The 17,287-nt window shown below is 43.0% G+C and overlaps 1 protein-coding gene across 1 annotated transcript in view; it reads left to right on the top strand.

Annotated features, from left to right (window-relative positions):
- The window catches only part of LOC137432951 (sorbin and SH3 domain-containing protein 1), a 446,359-nt gene that overhangs the window by 299,790 nt on the left and 129,282 nt on the right, over positions 1-17,287 (top strand). The window contains exons 14-15 of the mRNA XM_078783773.1: positions 8,150-8,236; positions 10,046-10,111. Coding sequence (XP_078639899.1) covers positions 8,150-8,236; positions 10,046-10,111 — 153 coding nt within the window. The remainder of the gene's footprint in view (positions 1-8,149; positions 8,237-10,045; positions 10,112-17,287) is intronic.

Below are 17,287 nucleotides of genomic sequence, written 5' to 3'. Positions count from 1 at the left end.
AGGTCTCCAACTGCAATACTAGGTCTCCAACTGCAATACGAGGTCTCCAACTGCAATACTAGGTCTCCAACTGCAATACTAGGTCTCCAACTGCAATACTAGGTCTCCAACCGCAATACTAGGTCTCAAACCGCAATACTAGGTCTCCAACTGCAATACTAGGTCTCCAACTGCAATACTAGGTCTCCAACTATAATACTAGGTCTCCAACTGTAATACTAGGTCTCCAACTGTAATACTATGTCTCCAACTGCAATACTAGGTCTCCAACTATAATACTAGGTCTCCAACTGTAATACTAGGTCTCCAACTGCAATACTAGGTCTCCAACCGCAATACTAGGTCTCAAACCGCAATACTAGGTCTCCAACTGCAATACTAGGTCTCCAACTGCAATACTAGGTCTCCAACTGCAATACTAGGTCTCCAACTGCAATACTAGGTCTCCAACTGCAATACTAGGTCTCCAACTGTAATACTAGGTCTCCAACTTCAATACTAGGTCTCCAACTGCAATACTAGGTCTCCAACTGTAATACTAGGTCTCCAACTGCAATACTAGGTCTCCAACTGCAATACTAGGTCCCCAACTGTAATACAAGGTCTCCAACTGCAATACTAGGTCTCCAACTTCAATACTAGGTCTCCAACTGCAATACTAGGTCTCCAACTGCAATACTAGGTCTCCAACTGCAATACTAGGTCTCCAACTATAATACTAGGTCTCCAACCGCAATACTAGGTCTCAAACCGCAATACTAGGTCTCCAACTGCAATACTAGGTCTCCAACTGCAATACTAGGTCTCCAACTGCAATACTAGGTCTCCAACTATAATACTAGGTCTTCAACTGCAGTACTAGGTCTCCAACTGCAATACTAGGTCTCCAACTATAATACTAGGTCTCCAACTGCAGTACTAGGTCTCAAAACACAATACTAGGTCTCCAACTGGCTGTGAAAGATGCCCTGAATGTGTTTACGTTTGCGTTTGTGGCATTGATCACATGCATCAAATTAATACTGAATACGCAAAGTAGATGGTCTGACAAGATACCTCAGAAGTAGCATACAAAGCTTTTAGATGACTCGTCTGCATTTTTAAAATACTTTTCCAAAAGATAGTCACGTCAGTGCTTCACGGCTAGTGTGTTGCAACGACGAGCGCTCCCTCTTTCACAGAGATGTGAAACCGAATGTCCAGTGTGCGAGCATTCGCTTCTGGACGTTAAAGATTCCACAATCTGTTCCAATAAGAGTAAACAAGTGTGTGCCAGCACCTTGACTAAGTTATTGCCTTATTCCACATGGGACAATAATGAAATAGTAGCATGGCTGTGGTTGAAATATGGCAGCCATAGTGCTGCACGTGCGTGAATGAATACTTGAACAGATTTTAGTTTGACAAGAACCATTTTGATAGAGAGATTGATCACTGCTGACGAGGTTATGAACAGAAACTATAATGTTGTCATTTATAGGACTAGTAGAAGTGATTTTAGTGATTTTATAGTGCCTGTATATGGAGTAGAATTACATATTTATATATTTTTATATATATATATATACTAGCTTGGCTCGGCTCGCTACGCTCACCTCACCAAGCGTCGATACTGAGGAACGGGCTTATTTTAACTGAGGCTAATGACTGTACCTGAGTTGCTGTGTTGTCATGATTTTCACCAATCATAATACAAACAATTACTTTGCACAAATGTATTTGTTGTTTTTGTGATATTACATTTTTATAGGCAATTTAGGTTGAAGATTTAGGTTGAATGTTTTTTTTTCAAGAAAGAACCCCTCAGTACATACATAGGGGAAGGGTAGGTGCAGACTGGAAGTTTGGGACGATTACACCTCACCACCAAGCAATTCAAAACACCTCACCACCACGTAATTCAAAACACCTCACCACCACGTAATTCAAAATACCTCACCACCAAGTAATTTAAAACACCTCACCACCACGTAATTCAAAACACCTCACCACCACGTAATTCAAAACACCTCACCACCAAGTAATTCAAAACACCTCACCACCACGTAATTCAAAACACCTCACCACCAAGTAATTCAAAACACCTCACCACCAAGTAATTCAAAACACCTCACCACCAAGTAATTCAAAACACCTCACCACCAAGTAATTCAAAACACCTCACCACCACGTAATTCAAAATACCTCACCACCAAGTAATTCAAAACACCTCACCACCACGTAATTCAAAACACCTCACCACCAAGTAATTCAAAACACCTCACCACCAAGTAATTCAAAACACCTCACCACCACGTAATTCAAAATACCTCACCACCAAGTAATTCAAAACACCTCACCACCACGTAATTCAAAACACCTCACCACCACGTAATTCAAAATACCTCACCACCAAGTAATTCAAAACACCTCACCACCACGTAATTCAAAACACCTCACCACCAAGTAATTCAAAACACCTCACCACCAAGTAATTCAAAATACCTCACCACCAAGTAATTCAAAACACCTCACCACCAAGTAATTCAAAACACCTCACCACCACGTAATTCAAAACACCTCACCACCAAGTAATTCAAAACACCTCACCACCAAGTAATTCAAAACACCTCACCACCAAGTAATTTAAAACACCTCACCACCACGTAATTCAAAACACCTCACCACCAAGTAATTCAAAACACCTCACCACCAAGTAATTCAAAACACCTCACCACCAAGTAATTCAAAATACCTCACCACCAAGTAATTCAAAACACCTCACCACCAAGTAATTCAAAACACCTCACCACCAAGTAATTCAAAACACCTCACCACCAAGTAATTCAAAACACCTCACCACCACGTAATTCAAAACACCTCACCACCACGTAATTCAAAATACCTCACCACCAAGTAATTCAAAACACCTCACCACCAAGTAATTTAAAACACCTCACAGCCATAAAACACATCATAAAAACACCTCACCACCACAAAATTAAAAACACCTCACCACCACGAAATTGAAAACACCTCACAGCCATCAAACACGTTATAAAAACACCTCACAGCCATAAAGCATGTAATAAAAATACCTCACCACCACGAAATTAAAAACACCTCACAGCCATAAAACACGTAATAAAAACACCTCACAGCCATAAAACACATAATAAAAACACCTCACAGCCATAAAACACGTAATAAAAATACCTCACAGCCATAAAACACATAATAAAAACACCTCACAGCCATAAAACACGTAATAAAAACACCTCACCACCACGAAATTAAAAACACCTCACAGCCATAAAACACGTAATAAAAACACCTCACAGCCATAAAACACGTAATAAAAACACCTCACCACCACGAAAGTAAAAACACCTCACAGCCATAAAACACGTAATAAAAACACTTCACAGCCATAAAACACGTAATAAAAACACCTCACAGCCACGAAATTAAAAACACCTCACCACCACGTCATTTAAAAACACCTCACCACCAAGTAATTCAAAACACCTCACCACCACATAATTCAAACACCATCACCAACTGATTCTAAACACCTCACCACCACATAATTAAAAACACCTCACCACCACGTAATTATAAATACCTCACCAGCAATTAATTCAAAACACCTCACCACCATGTGATTTAAAAACACCTCACCACCATGTGATTTAAAAACACCTCACCACCCCGTCATTTAAAAACACCTCACCACCACATAATTCAAAATACCTCACCACCACATGATTCAAAACCACCACAACGTTATTAAAAACACTTCACAACCACGGAAACAAAAGTTTGAGGGAGTCGTTAAGTGACAAAGCAGACACTGCACAGATGTGTAGATATATAGATAAATGACTGCACCCGAGTTGCCGTTTTGTCATGGTTTAAACCAATCATAATTCAAACAATTATTTTGCACAAATGTATTTGTAATATACGTGATATCACATTTTATATACAATTGAAGTTGAAAAAAAAAAATTCCCCAAAAAGTTCCAAAAAAAAAAAAATTTGGAAAAGTTTTCAAACAAAATACCCTTTGGACATACCGACGGAAGAGATATGTGTATTCCAGAAGTTTGGTACGATTTCACAAAGGTTTGAGAAAGTAGTTCAGTGACAACACAGGACAACACAGGACAACACAACACAACACAGGACAGACGCTGCACAGATATCTATCTATAATTCCAGTAATCTCTGTGTGTTTGTTTGTTTGTACGTTTGTTTGTTTGTACGTTTGTTTGTCTGTGACCGCTGTTTCTCGACAACCACGGGTCCGATATACTTTAAACTTGCCAGGTATATTGCTGGGGACCCGAGGATGTGCCTTTTCAAGGTTTCATATTAATCGGACAATTACTTACCGAGCTATGTCCAAAAAACGATTCAACCAATCAGAGAGCAGCGAGCTATCGCGTGTGCCGAACGTGGCGAACACACTCTGCCTCGGATGGCACATTTGAGAGCGTATTCATTTATTTCCCGTCGGCAAACTATGTTGGCGCTATGTTGGCGTTAAACGATGTTTTAAAACTAATTAAAACCCCGGGGGGATTGTCACTGTACTCGCAAGCCGTTCGCCGTTCGCTTTGGCGTTGCGAATGAACCAAAACATTTCATGAACCAAACCATTTCATGTAAAGCGTTCGCCGTTCGCTTTGGCGTTGCGAATGGACCAAAACATTTCATGGACCAAACCATTTCATGTAAATAGAGGGGGGGATATAATTTTAGATATAGATATAGTACGGGCATGCCCTAGTATATATAGATGACTGTACCCGAGTTGCCGTTTTGTCATGGTTTAAACCAATCATAATTCAAACAATTATTTTGCACAAATGTATTTGTAATATACGTGATATCACATTTTATATACAATTGAAGTTGAAGAAAAAAAATTCCCCAAAAAAAAAAAAAATGGAAATTTTTTCAAAAAAATACCCTTAGGACATACCAACGGGAGAGATATGTGCATTCCAGAAGTTTGCTACGATTTCACAAAGGTTTGAGAAAGTAGTTCAGTGACAACACAGGACAACACAACACAGGACAACACAACACAGGACAGACGCTGCACAGATATATATATATAGATACTAGCAGAAGTACCCGGCATTGCCGGGCGGGGAGGGGAGGGGAGGGGAAGGGGAGGGGAGGGGAAGGGGGAAGGGGCGGGGGAGAAGAGAGGGGGGAGAAGAGGGGGAAGGGGAGGGAGGGGGGAGGGGGAGGGGAGGGGAGGGAGGGGGGAGGAGGGGAGGGGAGGGAGGGAGGGGGAGGAGCGGGAGGGGGGAAGGGGGAGGGTAAGGGTGGAAGGGGGAGGGGGAAAGGGGAGGGGGTAGGGTGGAGGGGGAAGGGAGGGGGTAGGGTGGAGGGGGAAGGGGAAGGCAGGGAAGGGGAGGATGGATGGAGGGGGAGGGGAGGGCGGAAGGGGGAGGGGAGGGAGAGGGAGGAGGGGGAGGGGAAGGGGGGGAGGGGAAGGGGGGAGGAGGTGAGGAGGGGGAGGGAAGGGGGGGGAGGTGAGGATGGAGGGGGGAGAAGAGGACAGAGGGGGGAGAGGGGGGTGGGTGGGGGAGGGAGGGGGGTGGGTGGGGGAGGGAGAGGGGGAAGGGGGAAGGGGAGGGAGGGGGAGGTGGGGAAGGGGAGGAGGAGGGGAGGGGGAGGATAGGGGGGAGGGGAGAGGAGGTGGAGGAGGGGAGGAGAGGGAGGGGGAGGGAGGTGGGCTAGGGGGGGTGGGGGAGGGGGAGGGGGAGGGTAAGTGAGGGAGGGGAAGGGGAGGGGGAAGAGGAGGATGGGGTAGGGTGGAGGGGGAAGGGAGGGGTAGGGTGGAGGGGGAAGGGGAAGGGGGGAAGGGGAGGATGGAGGGGGGAGGGAGAGGGGGAGGGAAGGGGGTGAAGGGAGGATGGAGGGGGGAGGGGAGGTAACATTACATTACACACACACAAACTGTGTTTTATGTTCAATGGTCTGGCGGCAGGTATGGAACATCACGTGATCGCTCTGAGCGAATCAGCGCGCTGCTCTGCCACCGGCTCAGATATTCAGCCACCTATAATATTCCTCGCTGAAAAAAAATCTATGTGAAACATGCTACTATCTATGCTAAATCATGCTAAATGCTAATCATGCTAAAATCTATGCTACTTGCTGTGAGTTATTGCGGCAAGGAACATCACGTGATCGCTCTGAGCGAATCAGCGCGCTGCTCTGCCACCGCCTCAGATTCCATGTATGATATTCCTCGCTGAAAAAAAATATGGATCTAAAGATGAAAGAAAAAAAAACCTATGTGGTGTGAATGGCAATGTTCCTCGCTGAAATGTGAAAAAACGCAATCGCTTTTTGCTCTGAATTACGTGCGAACGCGTAACTGTGAGTTTATGGCGGCAAGGAACATCATGTGATCGCTCTGAGCGAATCAGCGCGCTGCTCTGCCACCGCCTCAGATTCCGTGCATAATATTCCTCGCTGAAATGCGCTGAGGTAAAAATATGGGAAAAAAATATTATGAAATAATTTTTTTTAGGTCGGCCATGTTCTTCCCAGGCTCAATGGCCATGTCTATGCCAAATATCAAGCACGTGAGCCTCTCCGTTTAGGAGTCTATCGGTAACATCACACACACACACACACACACACACACACACACACACACACACACACACACACACACACACACACACAAACTGTGTTTTATATATATATATCTATATATATATATATATATATATATATATATATATATATATATATATATATATATATATATATATCTTTCTTTTTTGTATACAAGGTCGAGGCTCGTGTAAGAGCTAACAATGACAAAAAAACGGACACATGACAAAATAAAGCGAGCGGAAGACAAGATGGGGAGAGAGAGGGGAAAGCACTCAAGTACAACATTTGAGAGCAGCGACATCGGGAGATCTGTGGGTGGCAGAGGGCTTGGGGGGAGGATGCGTGGGTAGCGGGGTGGGGGGGGGGGGGTGGGAGCGGTAAAAACACATGGACAATGCTAGTACTTCCAGGAAAGAAGTCAGTATTTCAAAAAAAGTGTATCTGGGGTGAATTAACGGAATAGAAAACATCAAGGTTTTGGATGGGGGAAGATAAGAGATGGTGGTGAACAGCTGTTTTAAAGACCTGGAGGGAGGAGTGGGATTGAAGAGCCTGCGGGAGTTTGTTCCAAAGGCGGGAGTAAAGAGGAGTGAAGGTGAGCAGAGTGTCTTGATTTTGGCAATTTCACCATAAGAGGGTTGCTGGCAGATATTGTGCGACCTGAAGGAATATTTGGGGGACATAGCACAGAGAGAGCTGGGGGACATAGCACAGAGAGAGCTGGGGGACCAAGGCCGGAGAGGAGTCGGTAGAAGACAGAGACCACCAACCTTCCTGCGGTGAGTGAGTGAAAGGCCCTCGGAGTTTGCCTCATCGCAGGAGATTCCAATGATTCTGAAAGCTTTGGTTTCAACAGCGTGAAGCCGAGCTGGGTGTGAGGCAGGAGCACTGGCCCAGAGGGGAGAACAGTATTCCATTGAGCTGCGGATGAAAGCCTTGTATGTGGTGAGGAGCTCAGGTGTGTCTAGGAACGACTTCGCACGACGGAGGATGCCCAGTCGGCGACTGGCTTTGGAGGCCAGCTTGGAAATGTGGTTTTCCCAAGAAAGATCATTGCAGATAGTGAGACCCAAAAGCTTGAGCGACAGAACTTCTTGGAGAGGATTGTTGAGAAAGTAGATGGGAGGGTTGTCCAGACGGTCTTTTCGGAGAGACATCATAAGAGTGTGAGATTTGTCAGGATTGAAAGACATGGTCTCAATACTTATTGGACTAAATAGTAGTTCTTATTGGACTAAATTAACTTATTGGACTAAATTGTAGTTCAATTTATTATTTGCCATTTATCAATTGGGAAGCATTGAGGAATCCCAAAAAACCAAGTCATTGAGGAATTGGTCACCTCAAAACCCTTCAATGTGCTTGCGAAGTACGTTTTAAAGTGGAATGATTCCATCGGAAAGAGGTATATTCCTCATTTTGAGCATTACAAAATGGCAGGTGGGTTATGAAAGTCCACTGGCAATTTGATGGTCCTCAGGTGACGTTTTTTTTTTACCTGCTTCCCACCCATAACCAGGAAAGCAACGGAAGCATGGAGGAGCTGAACGCGCAGACACAAGAGTGGTTTAAGTTCTTTTCTGAGATCGAGAATGGGCGAGATACGGTGAGTGCTTTGATGAACAAACAACTCGTTAAGATAAACACGTATGATGGTTATATGTTCCATGTATTTTATGCAAGTAGCAGTCGGAATCATTGACAAATTGATTTTGTGAATGAACGATGTTAAGCAGATAAATATGTTCTCCATTTTATCCCAAGTGCAAAGCACATCGATAAACTTTGACAAACAAGAGAAAAGAAGAAGACGAAGAGGAGATTGGTGTGTTTTTACAGTGTAGACCATAGGGCAATGCCGGCTGGAACAGTTTGTCTAACCGTCCAGTGTAATATATGTATATGTGTATGTATATGTGTATGTGTATGTATGTATGTTCCTTCCACCAGCATTTTGCAGATTTATTTCCTTTAAAATTTGGTTTCTCTGCAACCGTTGGTCCGATTGACATGACATTTTCACCATAGGAGTGCCTTCTCCTGCAGAACTTTTCAATGACAATTATGACGTCATAAGTCATGTGGTACGGACGCCATCTTGGAAAACCGAAAAACTTTTCACCTCTATATCTCTGACAAAAAGTTTAAACATGGCTCTTCCGATCAGTATGAAATTTCTTGACCGTGATCTTGGGATAAATTGGTTGAGAAAAAAAAGTGATGACGTCATTGGTTCGGCAGCCATATTTCTACGGCATAGCCCATAGGGCAATGCCATCTGGAACAGCGTTTGTCTGTCCATCCGGTGTATGTATGTATGTCCCTCAAATGTACACCAATCAGAGCTGAGTATCTGGTCACATGATGGGGGCGGGGGGGGGGGGGGTCAGCAGAGCCTCCTCTCAGCAGATCCAAGGCTAGCTCTGCCATTTTTAGACAATTGGTCTTGTTTTGACACTTTGTAAATTCAAAAAAATGGCGGAATTTTCAACACTACCTTCCAGCATCGTTTCGTTCACAATAACTAAATCCCCCCCCCCTCCCCCTCCCCTTTCCTTCCCCCTCCCAGCCCTCCTTACTCCCAACTCCACCCTTCCTTCCTTATTTCTCCCCCTTTCTCTCCAAGCCTCCCTATCCTCACTATCCTCCCCTCTGGGTTCCGGTTTCCTACACTGCTACTCATCGGCTCCCCTGCTGCGTATGTTTTATATAGATCCCCCCCCCCCCCCCCCCCCCCGAGGCGAATTCCAGTCGATAACTCAAAGTGAAGGCCAGATGGTGTTTTATCTCTGTGTGATCCACCAAGATCACACAGAGATCACACAGGTGTTTTATCTCTGTGTGATCAGCAGCAGAGCATGTGAAAATGAAGTCACCATCATTGCAGGACACGAAGGGAAGAAATTTTTTTTTCTGTAACGTTGGAAATTTTTGGGAAATTTGGAAATTGGAAATTTTTGGAAATTGGAAAATTGGAAATTTTTGCAGAAAATAGGGCAAAATGGAGAAGATTGTCATGGGGACCGCAAGAGTAACCCCCGCTCTAGCAGGGAAAATGGCCTTAAAATGCATGTTGTTGTTGTTGTTGTAACGTTGGAAGCAGTTGGTCAGTCGAATAGTGATCGATAAAATATATAAAAACAATTATTTTCAAAAGTATATCAGCAGTTTTCTTTTTCTTGGATAAATCTCATGTTGGGTGCACAGGTAGCTGCATTAATCAGGTATTTAATTATGGAGGTTGAAAACAGCACATGTGGATGACAACTGACCATCACCATTAAAATGTTTTCCTCTTCCTGTAATCATCTAGCTGTATCTATTTCCTGGTGTTCTTTGCTGCTTGCTCTTTCTTCTCTCTTTTTCCTTGTCCCTTTTTTCCCATCTCTGCCAACCATTTCCTACAATATCACAGCCTCGCAGAAAGATCTGGGATTTCACTCCGGGCCACTGTTCTATTCTTACTGCTCAGCAGAGTAAGGTAATGAATTATTTTGCCGGTGCAAATGCGTACGGATCATACACAGTTTTGCACGACTTGTATGGTATACCTGCTTTAGATATCCCTTAGTGTAATTTATTTTTCATTTGCTAATCTGAGCATCCAATGCCACCCGACATCATCTTGCTCTGCATGCTGCTGCTCTACCTCGGCCTGTGATTGAGGCTCGGTGTGTGGCTTCTGCTTTGTATCACAATTCAAACTTGCCGGCCAGCTGTACGTGGAAAGTGCGGTGAAGTTTATCTGTTGAAGCTGAATCGGTCCGGGCAGACTTGGGTCTGTTGGTTGAAAGTGAATTGTGGGGTCAGCGAGGAAATGAAGGGTTCACGAGGTTAAGGGGAAGTGGGTTGTTGATGATTGCATTTTGATAAGCATTGATGGTTAAGCTCACACAAAGAAGAGGAAAATCATAATGTTTTTATTTGATAAACACAAAAACAACTAGAAAGCATCTGAAAAGGCAAATCCCATCCACGCGTCTGTTTGTATTCAGACGTCTTTTACTTCTGTATGCTCAAAATAACAAAAACAGTTATAAAAAAAAAAAAAAAAATGAAAATTGACTATTTTACGCAACCTTTACCTTTGACCTTCTTTTTATCAAAAACAATCGGCTTGTAGCTTTTGAATGGTGAACCAATTCAGTGACCCAAATATGCAAATTATTTAAATTTCAGGTCAATTGGATGAAAATTGATGATTTTATGTGAGGCTGACCTTTGACCTTTTAACCTTTTGCCAAAATTATTAATTTTTCTTCTCCGGATTATCCGAATGAATCTTTGGTGAAAATTTGATGACAATAGCTCAAATGGTAAAAACGTTACGGCCCGGACACACAAAAGTGGGTCACACACACCGGGGAGAGTGGTCACACACACGGGGGATATACACACACACACACACACACACACACACACACACACACACACACACACACACACACACACACACACACACACACACACACGTGATTACAAAACCCGTCTCCTGCACTAATAATTTATGTGTATAAAGCAAGCACCGGTATTTGTAAGAGGTATTCACACGTCATGTTTGAACTTTGCTTGTGAAAGGGCACTGATTATGTGGAATATACCTTGGATGGGATTGACCACTCATTTGTGTAAAGACCAACAGTGTATGTATAACTGTATAAGGAATATTGGTTCCCAAAATCATGTACATTTCTACTGACAGAATCATGGTTAAGGATCGGCTGACAGGATGGCCTAAAGGTGCACACGCTCACCTCTAAGTTGTTTAACCTGGGTTCAAATCCCGACACAGCTATAAACTGTCATACTGGTGCATCACAGGCAAGCTGATTCATCAATGTGTTTGCCGTCCCTTGGATGGGCATCAAAAACAGATGTCACCTCCCCAGGAGTGACCTACCGACATTGGATGGTGGATATTAAAGACCCCACGGTATCCTTCGCGAAGAGTAGGTGAGCTATCAGTCACCCTCAACAAATTCCAACTAACTGCCCTAACCAGCAGAGAGGATTCCATCAGCGGCACCCTCAGCCGATGATGCTGCCCGACAGCCTTATGCTGCATACGAAAGAAGGAGGTGAAAATACCTCTGACCTGGTAATACGGTGCTCTCTTTCGAGTCACCTCCCTGTCATCTTTATCTGCAAGCAAATGCAAATTTAAAATCATCTATATAGAATCAAATTTGTGATTACTTTTTAAAAAACATTTTTGGGTGGGAGGTGGTGGTGAGAGTGGTTGCGTAGCCTATACCTTTTCATTTTTACATTTATAACCTTTTGTAGAATGACATTACTACTAAAAGAAAGAATGAGGGAATAGGATGTCTTTCTAAGAGAGAAAAAATATATATAATTACCAAAAGATAACAAACTGTGACCCTTACTTTGTGCCCTGCTTGGGCCTCAGGCCTGTGGGTAGCCAAGGCTTTTAAAAATAAGAACACAAAATGGAACTCTGTTCCCGGGAGAGCTTTATGCAATCAATGTTCTTTCCACATTTTGAAATATCTTAAACTGTTGCATTAATAATAATTCCATGAAAGGGTTCAGAAATAGCTCGTGTTCCTGCTGCCTCCTTTGGGTTTTCATTTGCACTTTGAGTTTTTCTTACTGTGATGGAAATCATAAGTTGTGAGGCAATGAATTTTATTTTGGTGAACGTCTGTGAGTAGCATTTTGTGGATGTGACAGCAACAAGCTATTTGACTTTGTTCCGGAGCAATCACTGTCTTTTCTTTTAAACAAAATCTCAAAGTGCTTTACAGGTGATGATTTGTAGATTTGTTCTCAGAGATGGGAAAACGAGGAGAGATTTAATTGTGGTTCCTGGAGGGTGTCCCACTTTTTGAGGAACATGCCGAAAATTTGTCATTGCGCTTGGCCAGATTCAAACCCAGGACCTCTTGGCCTTACTGGGAACCATCAACGATTTTCGATTGATCGCAGCCCTCAAGTCAAACCTTACCCTATAGCATAGGGGAAGGCTTATTGCTGGTATCGGGTTTGTTTCCACAATTAGCGGCCCCATCTTTAATGGTACCACAGTTTCTTAGACCCCTAGGTCCTTCGGTCTAAACGACCATTTAGAATTTTTTTTTCTTTTCTTCCTGCAGCACTCCCTAAACTCCAAATTTCTGAACTATATCAATATCCGAGCTCTATTTCGAAGATGGCTGGGACTTTTGGAATGCCATTTTCCATCAATAATGGGAATAAAAAGTATTCACGGTTTATTTTATTTTTTTGATATCTTACTATAATTCACCAAATGTCTGTCTGTCTGTCTGGCTGTCAGTCAGTCTGTTCCCAGGTACCGCAAAAATGGCTGAACCGATCGCAACGATATTTTGGGTGGGTAATCCTGGGTGATGTCCCTCTGGGAGCCCGAGTAAAATAAGCTGGAGTAAAATAATAAATAAAATTTTAAAATAATTAAAATAAATAAAGTAAAATAAGCTGGAGTTTTACCCTGGAGTAAAATAAGCTACCAATTTTTAAGTTTTTCCAAACACTATGGAATAATATTTACCGATTATGAACAGTGATGTGGCTTTTATTGAAATTCTACAAATACTGTTTAGATTTTGATGATTTGCGTGTGATATGATTTAACGGATGTTTATATAAATCGTTTAAAATAAAAAAAGCCTTCAATTTCATATATGTAGCCTTTTCATTTGGGCCTCCCAATTGAAGCCCCGCCCACAGGGCGAGCACCTTTTCTTTTTTTTCTTTTTTGTATACAAGATCAAGGCTCGTGAAAGAGCTAACATTAATCACACAAAAAGTCAAACCGACACATAAAAACACTAAAATAAGGGGAGCGGTAGACAAGTTGGGGAGAGAGGGAAGGACACAAACACAACATTTGAGAGCAGGGACATCGGGAGAAATGTGGGAGGGGGAGGGCTTGGGGGGAGGTGGGAGAGGTATAAAACACATGAACATTGCAAGGACTTCCAGGAAAGAAGTTGGAATTTCAAAAAAAGTGTATCTGGGGTGAATTAGCAGGGGTAGAAAAGATCAAGGTTTTGGATGGGGGAAGATAAGAGATGGTGGTGAACAGCTGTTTTAAAGACCTGGAGGGATGAGTGGGGTTGAAGGGAGTGGGGGAGTTTGTTCCAGAGGCGGGAGAAAAGGGGAATGAAAGAGTGAAGGTGAGCAGAGAGCCTATCTTTTGACAGTTTAACCATAAGAGGGTTGCAGGCAGATCTTGTGCGACCTGAAGGAATATTTGGGGGACAGAGCACAGAGAGAGCTGGGGGAGCAACGCCGGAGAGGAGTCAGTAGAAGACAGAAAGCCCACCAACCTGCCTGCGGTGAGTGAGTGAGAGGCCCTCGGAGTTAGCTTCATCGCAGGAGATTCCAATGATTCTGAAAGCTTTGGTTTCAACAGCGTGAAGCCGGGCTAGGTGTGAGGCAGGAGCACCGGCCCAGAGGGGGGAACAGTATTCCATTGAGCTGCGGATGAAAGCCTTGTATGTGGTGAGGAGCTCAGGTGTGCCAAGGAAGGACTTCGCACGACGGAGGATGCCCAGTCGGCGACTGGCTTTGGAGGCCAGCTTGCCATTGCTCGTTAACCTAATTTTTAAGGTCATTGCCCAATTGTAGTCATTTTAAACCTTTTTTCACCAAAACTCCACCAAGGGTTGTCTGGTCAGAATGAAATTGCCCTCCCTAGATAGTGTATATTAAAGGACATTTATGCTTAATTTGCATCCTACCACTCCAGGTTAAAGGTCAAGGTCAAATGGCGGTCTGAAAAAAATAACGCATTGTTTGTCATCGGTCCATTTTGCCAATGTGGAATCTTAAGGACCGCTTGGCCTTCCAAGATGTTCTTGCATCATAATCGTGTACCTGCACTGAAGTTGTGCACCTGATATTTCTTTTTTTGTGTCCTTAACCTACTTTTTTTTAGATTGTGACCTAATTAACAAAATCACCTTTTTGACTTGTATAATTTTCCTCTGGTTTTTATGATGTTGAGTTTTCTGGATAGATTGTAGATGGAGAGACATTTTCTTAATTTACACTCTATCCCTAAATATTGAAGATCAAGGATTACATATGGTGGACCGAAAAAATATAGCTATCATTGGATCACAGACCAAGGGTAAGTCAGGGGCGATCGCCAAGTGTAAGCCTCCCCCGAATTGCAGAAACAGAAATTTTGAACATCGACACATAGTTCCGCAGTTAAGGAGTATATCTTATTATAATAGAGCAAACGTATATGGTTCGGTATGTATGTATGTATGTATGTATGTATGTATGTATGTATGTATGTATGTATGGTATATATGTATGTATGTATGTATATATGCGACGAAAACGTCTTATTCTTCTTCAAATATAATTACCAACCTCTTAATTAACCCTCTTAATTGCGTTAAGACTGCTGAGACCCCTCAGACCTTTGACGACCCTTTCATTCCCTCAAGACCCTTCAGACCACCAAGACCCCCAAAGACCCAACATTCCCTGAAGACCCCCAAAGACCCAAAATACCCTTCAAGGCCCCGAGGCTCAAAAAGACCCTGAATACCCAAAAACCCCAAACACCCCGAAGACCCACAAGACGCCGAAGACCCACAAGACCCCGAAGACCCAAAACACCCCGAAGACCCAAAGCACCCCGAATACCCAAAACACCCCGAAGACCCAAAACACCTTGAAGACCAAAACCACCCCGAATACCCAAAACACCCCGAAGACCCAGAAGAGCCAAAAGACCCCAAAGACCCAAAAAGCCCCTGAAGACCCCGCAGACCCAAAAGACACCGAATACCCTGAAGACCCAAAACACCTCAAAGACCCAAAATACCCTTAAAGGCCCAGAGGATCCAAAAGACCCTGAATACCCAAATGGCCCTGAAGACCCAAAACACCATGAAGACCCAAAAGACACCGAAATGGTCAAGATGCCTACCCCTTTGAAACGACGTGTGGTGAGGCGCGCGGAGCACGCCAAGTCACGTTAGTTTAAAGAATGCAAGATCGCCAGACATTTCCGTCCTCATGCGAGAAACTACCAGGAGATTCCTGATGTTGCATCACAGCATTCTTGCATGGGTGTAAGGTGTGATCAGGTCAGAAATGTGAGCAGGAACCAATTTGTTTATCTTCAAAGGCTATCAGCAAAAAAGTTTAATCCGTCCGGTGTCCTGTGCTGGACTGGGAACCAGTGAGATGTTGGTGGAAATCGTTTGAGAGAACACATAGGCAAGCCTGCTAACAATGAGTGGCAGAAATCACCGCAAGCTGGCAGGATAGCATTGACATATGCACACTTATCTCGAAGCTGTCTCGCCTGGGTTTGAATCTCGAGTCAGCTATAAACTGTCATCTTGGTGTTTCGCAGGCAGTGTAAGGCATCCCTCAGATGGACACGTTAAACAGGCGTCCTGTTTGCTGGCATTAGTTGGTGGAGGTGAAAGATCCCATGGTGTCCTTTGCGAAGTGCAGGCGAGCCATCGCCCGGCAAAATGACCAAATAACAAATTCCTGCCCTAACCTTAGTCAAACGTCTGGCCTGGCATTCGATTCATGAAAGGCTAAAATCATGGGTGAACCTTTCCCCAGGTAACCTCCCAAGAATGTGGGAATAATTTTGGCTGTTAAAGAAGAAAGATAAGAAGAAGAAGAAGAAGAAGAAGAAGAAGAAGAAGAAGAAGAAGAAGAGAGATGACAAAGTAAGGGAACGAGGTCAGTTGATATAACTGGATCAGGTAGATAAATCTTTTCTTCAGAGTTACCAGTGATTTCCGAAACTGCATCTTGACTTGTGAATGAGAAGTGATCCAAACACGAGAGAGTGATGAAAGTTTCCGATGTCTGCTGTATGTTCACCGAATACATAATATCTCATCCTGAAAGGCCGCAGCAAATTAATTAGCTAGTGATGGAGATGGAATCGGTGTGAAGAGACTTCTCACCCAATTTCGAAGTTTATTTATGACAAAAAAATTGTGACATTATTTGCGACATTGGAAATGCAAATCGCCAACAAAACCAAGGACAGCACTTGTCAGTTTTAGGTAATTGAGTCGTAAATTAAGGAGATTGATTGGAGTTTATTTGAAAGTGTCTCGTTATAAATTGAGACAGATTGTTGAGAAGCATAAGGGAGGTGATAAAACAGATAAAATCGAGTAATATCTTGCTCAAGTGTTGAATATTAGTGATGGTAATGTCATGTTGGTTCATATAAGGTACAGTGGATGTGACCGTTTCAGTAAAGGAAAGAGAAAATTGATAAATGAATGGTTGGAAAAAAGGGAGTGTTTTTCAATCAATGGGAGTCATTGATTTGATAAAGATACTCCCGGATCAATAACTTGAGATGAAATGAGATCCAGCGTATATGACCAGGAACATGGGTGTAACAGAAAATGTGTTGCCTGAGATTTAAAGTATCCACAAATCGAAGACGTTTTTGTGAAAGTGCATCATGGAAGTTGTCGACGTGGATATGAAACCTACAATCAGTTTCTGTAGATGAGCAACGCTAAGAAAACCTGAGAAATCAGAAGAAGCAAATCAAAGAAAGAGAAACGCCAAGAAACAAAGTTTGCTGATGCAGGGCTCCATAAATAATAATATTTTTGTTAAAAAAATTATAAACTTTTTTAAAGTGTCAGGATTGAAAGAT

The sequence above is a fragment of the Myxine glutinosa genome, chromosome 8, assembly GCF_964187855.1.
Source record: "Myxine glutinosa chromosome 8, kmMyxGlut1.1, whole genome shotgun sequence".
NCBI classification, from domain to species: Eukaryota; Metazoa; Chordata; class Myxini; order Myxiniformes; family Myxinidae; genus Myxine; species Myxine glutinosa.
The sequence above is the reverse complement of the archived record's forward strand: the minus strand, read 5'-3'. Positions and strand labels throughout refer to the sequence as shown.